The following is a 7207-nucleotide window of genomic DNA, read 5'->3' as shown; positions in this document are numbered from 1 at the left end:
TTTTTGCCTGCACATTTTCACCACCGGCCGGTTTTCTGACGATTTGTGCCGTCTTTTCGAAATATGCTAAACCAGCAAATATTTACACGTAATCGTGTTCATCTTAAAATCGCAACCATACTGGACAAAAAAAATTAAATTGGGAAATTAATCGGATTGAGGCAACTGGGTACGTTTGCTCCTAATGGCTTGAACGACAAACAATAATTAATAGGGTCTGCTTTAATTTTACTTATTTAAGTGACATTGATTTTGATTTAAAATAAATGTACACTGAGCGTGCGCAGAACAGCTTTGGAGCACATTTCGGTAGGTTGCGTGGTTCGATAGAACACTGGCCCCTGCATCCCACAGCTCACCAAGGGTCAGTAACAGCTCAATCTGCCACACTTCACCCCACCTCCATGAGCCTGAAGCTCTGCGGGTATCTCCGCACCTGGGCTAACGGACCTTAGCAGATGGAGAAGCGTTGGTGGAGACGCAGAGGTCCAAGCCCCTCATCTGTCTCCATCCCTGTGTTGCTGCTGCTGGAGATGGCGCTCCAGATTACGGATCTGAGCCTCGAGACTCTCCACATTACTTCCTCTGAAGAACTAAGCAGGTTTGTTTTAGGTCTTCAAAGCACTCGGCACTCTGCTATGTCGGACTGGAGATCTTCTCCATACCCCACTTCTTACACTAATGTACCGTCGCCACAATGGATGGATTCACTGCTCTTTCCATAGCGCTTTGAGGTGCTCGCCGTTTTTGAAAGGGCTGTTTGCCTTTTGCCGAAACAACATGTGCGACTCTGCGGAGTTGACCTTTTTATAGGCGCTCCTGCTGTTGCTCATTCTTCTGGTGACGCGTCCGTGGCTGGTGTAACTTGTCCAGCACCGCTGCAGTATTCATCTAAGGGGAACCACAGATCGACAAACATGGCTTACCCTTATCGATTTGTGCTACGGTAAAAGCGGGACGAATCGATAGAACAGCGGGATATGCTTGGAGAACCGCGGATTGTTCGCAGACATTCGCACAACACTTTGGTGAATTCCGGGGGACTCGAACCCCAGTCTCGGGATCCTTGAGGTAGCAGCGCTGTGCCAAAGTTCCTTCGACGCCTGTTTATTTATTTATTTGTTTGTTTATTTTACCACGCTTATTTTAACTTGTCTGGTACACATCTTGTAAACGATATTTAACCCAAGATTTCTCTAGTAACGGATAGTACTAGGGTGTTGTACCGTGTTAGCCTCGAAAGCTTGCATATTGTAATCTTTTTAGTTAGCCAATAAAAGGTGTCATTTTGCTTGGCTTGTCTCTAGTAACGGATAGAAATATTAAAGGAAGTGTTAAAATATTTATTACAGAGTTATACTACTGTATACCAAAACAAACCCAAGACTAAAAAAGTTGAAAATAATATATATATATAAATTATTTAATAAAAACACGCTTATATTAAGTTAAAAAGTATACTAAAAAGTAAAGAAAAAAAAATAAAAGGTGGGCGCTTTTGTTAAGATTTTAAGAAGTGTTTTTAGAATGTTGATTGATGAAAAGCGCCTACGTTTTTATTTTATGAGTGATTATTGTTTACTTTTTAGTACACTTAACTTAATATAAGCGTGTTTTTTAAAAAGAGTATATACACCGTATTTTTATGTAATGTAAAGGTAGCTGGTTTTTCTGTTGCAAGATGGTGCAATTCCATTTTCGGTCGGCAGATGTCAGCAAAAGATCACTGGTGAAATGGTAGGCCAAAAATTAATACATAAATAGATAGATAGATACTAAGTAACCTCGTTAGAAATGAGAGCGTTTACACGCACACAGAGAACCGGATTAAAGTGGATGACCCGCTTAAGGCAGAAACCGGATTTCTTAAAAAAAAAAAATTGCGATTACATGTGCTAGTAAATTTCTGGAGTTCTTAAACTCTAATCATCTTCCAAATGCTCTCACATTAAAACTTGTGTTACAACTTGACGAATATCTTTGCCTTTGTTCACCACCGTCTGTGATATTCGTGCTGCTCAGTGGTCAAAAAGTCTGTTGGTGCGCATTGATTGGGCAGTTATGTTGTATTATTTGTGAATGCAGGGGGGCTTCAGTAAATAGATAGATAGATACTTTATTAATCCCAAGGGGAAATTCACATTCTCCAGCAGCAGCATACTGATACAATAAACAGTATTAAATTAAAAAATGATAATAATGCAGGTAAAAAAACAAAAAAAACAAACAATAACTTTGTATAATGTTAAATGTTAACGTTTACCCCCCCAGGTGGAATTGAAGAGTCGCATAGTTTGGGAGCAGGACGGTGACAGCAGTCTGTCGCTGAAGCTGCTCCTCTGTCTGGAGATGATCCTGTTCAGTGGATGCAGTGGATTCTCCATAACTGACAGGAGTCTGCTCAGCGCCCGTTGCTCTGCCACAGATGTTAAACTGTCCAGCTCCATGCCTACAATAGAGCCTGACTTCCTTACCAGTCTGTCCAGGCGTGAGGCGTCCTTCTTCTTTATGCTGCCTCCCCACCGTGTAGAAGAGGGCGCTCGCCACAACCGTCTGATAGAACATCTGCAGCATCTTATTGCAGATGTTGAAGGACGCCAGCCTTCTAAGGAAGTATAACCGGCTCTGTCCTCTCTTACACAGAGCATCAGTATTGGCAGTCCGGTCCAGTTTATCATCCAGCTGCACTCCCAGGTATTTATAGGTCTGCACCCTCTGCACACAGTCACCTCTGATGATCACGGGGTCCATGAGGGGCCTGGGCCTCCTAAAATTCACCACCAGCTTCTTGGTTTAGTTGGTGTTCAGGTGTAGGTGGTTTGAGTCGCACCATTTAACAAAGTCCTTGATTAGGTCCCCATACTCCTCCTCCTGCCCACTCCTGATGCAGCCCATGATAGCAGTGTCGTCAGTGAACTTCTGCACGTGGCAGGACTCCAAGTTGTATTGGAAGTCCGATGTATATAGGCTGAACAGGACCGGAGAAAGTACAGTCAGTCCCCTGTGGCGCAGCTGTGCTGCTGACCACAATGTCAGACCTGCAGTTCCCGAGACGCACATACTGAGGTCTGTCTGTAAGATAGTCCACGATCCATGACACCAGGTATGAATATAAATAAATAAGAATATAAATAAGAATTATGGGTAAATCTGAAATGCTTTATCGATAGACATAACACACGCCAGGCTAACACTGTGAATCCCTCTTTTTCATTTTTTTGTATCTACTGTGGTGGACGGCCTGGATGCCCCTCTGATGGAAGGACCTGGGGAGACAGCGTTTGCGAGGCACTACCTCCCCTGTGACGCTAGAGGGCAGCCCTCCTGGGCAGCTGTGGCACCACAGATTCCCACAGGGCATGCTGGGAGTTGGAGTTTGGTGCAGCCCTGTTGGGTTCCGTGGGGGCTGCCAGAGCCTTTTCTTGAACTTCCATCCCACCTGGGAGTGATTCCAGGGAATGTTAACGACCCACCTGGAGCACTCCCAGGAAAAACATAAAAGGGGCCGCCTCCCTCCATTAGGAAGGCCTGAGTCGGGAGGAGGAAGACTAAACTGTGGAGGCGGAAGGATTGGTGGCATGGGCTGGTGCTAGACTGTGTGGCAGAGTCGTGTCCTGCCACTCTTGTGTCGGGGATCGGGGGACTGTATGTGTCCTGGGCTTCACACTACATTTTAGTTCTCCTCCTAAAAGACTGTACATGCATAGAGTTATCATATTTTAAATAAATTTGCAATCATTATTAATCTCTACTTTTCTCTGTTTTCTTTTCAGCTTTTTTCTGTGGTGATGTATTGCACCCCCCCAATCTGATCAAAGCCCCCACAGCCGCCTGCGATACTCAAACTAAGGTGATGCTTCAACTTTTCGACAAGACCCGCTGTGTCGGACCCTCAGGGATGAAGCCTGGAAACAACGAGGAGCAACGTCAAGACATTGCTGTTAGGTAGAAGGCCTTGGGGGGTGGGGGGGTGGGTGGACTTGGATTTTTTTTCTTTAGTTTATCTTTTTTTTTTTTTCCTGTCTTTCTTGGCTATCTGACCTTCTCTGATTTGTCTTCAGAGACCTAAAAGTGATTCTGTATATAATAACTATTTTTCTATTATTTGTGTCTATTTAATGTAAGTGTGTTTTGATTCACTTTTGTGTGTTACAACATCTCATTTTTATTTGCATTTCTTTGACATCTTGTAAAGTACTTTGAGCACTTGCTGTATATCAATGAGCTATAGAAATAAACGTAGCTGTTGTTGGCATCCCTGTCTACTTTAATAAAAGGACAAGTGTCTGTGTTTCTGTCCAGTTGCCATGTCTCTGTTATATGCCATTTGGTATGACATCCTTAAGCAGTGTTAATGTTTGTGATGCACCATCTGTTGGAATGACAATTGCAATGCCTATGTGTCTCTTATGTGCCATTTGGTGTGGGATCTATAAAAGCATTCTTAATGTTTGTGATGCGCCATCTGTTGGAAGGAAATAAGCAATGTAGTTTATTACTACAAATGGTTTGTGTTGCACTGTCTGTTGGAATGTCAACTGCAACAAGAACAATTTATTTCTTTTATAGCCTCAAAACACACAAGGAATGCTTAAATGGGCTTTAACAGACCCCATATTGTAACAACCCCAATTCTTGTCTAAGAAGATTTAATGAAAAATGCAATGTTTATATCTCTGTTACATGCTTTTCTTGTATGAGATTCTTAAAAATCATGTACATGTTTGTAATGTGCCACGTTTTGGAATGACTAAGGCAATGCCTTTTATTACTGCAAATGTTATGGGGTGAATCACCTGTTGCAATAAAAACTGCAATGTATCTGTCTCTATTGCATGCCCTTTTTGTATGGGATTTGTAAAGGCACTGCTAATGTTTGTGATGCGTCATCTGTTGGAATGAGAAGTGCAATGCATTTTATTATTACAAATAATTTTGATGTCTGTTTGAGTGACAAATCCATTTTATTACTACCAATGTTTTTGATGCACCACCTGCTCGCATAATAATTGCAATACATATGTGTCTGTTGATTGCATTTTTGGTCGGGGATTTGAAAAAGCAGTGCTAATGTTTGTGATGCGGCATCTTTTGGAATGATAAGTGCAATAAGATTTTATTATTACAAATTATTTTGATTTGCTATCTGTTGAAATGAGACATGTATTTGTTTTTTTTTTACTGCCAACGTTTTTAATGTCCCTTCTGGTGGAATGACAAATGCAATGCATATGTCTCTGTTACATGCCGTTTGGTATAGGGTTTGTCCTGATGTTTGTGATGTGCCATCTTCTGGAAGGACAAATGCAATGCATCTTGGTATAGAATTTGTAAAAGCAGTGCTGATGTTTGTGGTGCGCCATCTGTTGGAATGTCAAATGCATTACAAACACCATTCCAGTAAGGTGGACTTTAAACATTAACGCTTGAGTGCGCTTTGATTTTAACCCAGGGTTGCACAGTTGGATCCTGGAGTACGCGAATCAAGTTCAAGCAGCGTCAGTACTGCCTCCATGACGCGAGGTGACGCCGCCTCTCCACAAAGTCTGAATTTGGCTTTCCGGAGCAAGTGTGTTGCCGTGTGCTTTTGTGGTCAGGCGCGGCGCGGACAGCTCAACACTGGGCTTTATAAGAGGCGCGTGTGGACATCGCCGGGCTGGCAAGCGAGCGAGTGGAGAAGGAGGCGGAGGAGGCGGGACGAGCGGCTCTAGTCGTGTTCCTCTCTGCTCATGTGTAGCGGCCACTTATCGGCGAGACGCCGTGACGGTCCGACTGCTGCCGAGCGCTTTTCTGCGTCTGCCTTGTTGTCTCCAGTTGGTTTCTCGTGCCTTCATACAGAGTCCCTCTCCCCACACACGCCATGACCGAGCAGTCGGCGCTTCTCCTGAGGAAACAGCTGGCAGGTAAAAGCGGCAGACGCGCCGAATGTTGACGAGTCACCGGGATGGACTCGCTTAAGCTAAGAGTCTCTTTTGTTTGCTTGTTTTCCCATTTTGTGTGTTTCTTTTCCTTTTTATGTGTGTTTCTTTATGCAAAAATTATTGTTGGGCTGCGGAGCCGACACTTTTAGGGGCTGAAGCAGAAAGCGGAAAAAAAATTATAACGAGTGGGCAAGTACTGGGCATGTCACTCGATCGAATGCTTGTGCCAGGTTGTTACCGTTTTTATTATTACTTATTGGGGTTATTTTTAAATCTTTTTATATTTCGTTTTAACGAACGGCGTTTCATTATGTGACAGGTTTGACGTTAACGGATTGTTTCGAAAATTGGAGTGGCCCCAGAAAAAAAAATAGCTTGTGTTTTCTCATTATTTGTCCGGGCGACCCTGCAACTAGCGACACGCCATCGGTTCCGCGCAAACCTCTTTCAACAGTTTTGAAATGATTCTTAAAATAAAATGGACGGCTTTTTAGCGTCTCGAAACCGATGGCTCAGCCTCTTGGGGAAGTGTTGTCTTTTTGAATGCAGATGGTCTCTGGCTTCGTTTTTAACATTGTCCGCGGAAAGCCGATGTTGCAGGATTGTTAAACTTGGCTTTTACCCACAATCCCACTCCGTTCTCTATTGTGTTCCCTCAGGCAGCTCGATCGCCTTTGACACATGGAGCCGGTCGGGGGTACCCGGCAGACGAAGGGGGTTGGCTGCGCATGTCGCCTGTAGTGTGGACAGCGGGCGTGCAGTGGAACTTTACGGGGAGGGATTTGTGTTTGGAAAGCTTGAATGGCGAATTATTCAATAAAGTCACAGGTTAAGGGGATGTTGCAGGGGGGTCAGTGTTGTACATTTAAGCGGGAACCCTAAATCCCCAGTGCCAAACTCCCCTATTGTCCACTTTATATTTCTTTGTTTAGGAAAAAAAAAAGTGGGCAGCATAATTGAGTTACCATCAGTTTGGGTGCACACGTTGAGAACAAGTGTCACAGGACAAGGTGACAAAAATGATCCCTATCTGTGAAAAGGATAGAGTAAAATACAAGCAGGTGTGCCTAGATTTCAAAATCTAGCTGTTAATATTAAACATAAATTCAGCAGAATGTATTAAGACACACAGAGAGAGAGAGAGAGAGGCAGCAGCTTGTTCCAGGTGCCAGATTTTGTGTGGGCAGGACTTGGTCTTCGCAACCGTGGGGCAGACAAGAAAGGTTAGGTAAAGGGCAGACGAGCACCTGTGTGCATGCACGTTGTTTATACAAATTAATTAGGGA

The 7207-nt window shown here is 43.6% G+C and overlaps 1 protein-coding gene across 1 annotated transcript in view; it reads left to right on the top strand.

The window, feature by feature from the left end:
* Positions 1–5649: 5649 nt before the first annotated feature.
* ube2g1b (ubiquitin-conjugating enzyme E2G 1b (UBC7 homolog, yeast)) overlaps positions 5650–7207 on the top strand; it is a 38741-nt gene continuing 37183 nt past the window's right edge. The window contains exon 1 of the mRNA XM_028824358.2: positions 5650–5903. Coding sequence (XP_028680191.1) covers positions 5861–5903 — 43 coding nt within the window. The 5' untranslated portion in view covers positions 5650–5860. The remainder of the gene's footprint in view (positions 5904–7207) is intronic.

Source organism: Erpetoichthys calabaricus, chromosome 18, assembly GCF_900747795.2.
Source record: "Erpetoichthys calabaricus chromosome 18, fErpCal1.3, whole genome shotgun sequence".
Lineage (NCBI taxonomy): Eukaryota > Metazoa > Chordata > Cladistia > Polypteriformes > Polypteridae > Erpetoichthys > Erpetoichthys calabaricus.
Note: the sequence above shows the minus strand (reverse complement) of the source record. Positions and strands in the feature narration are given on the sequence as shown.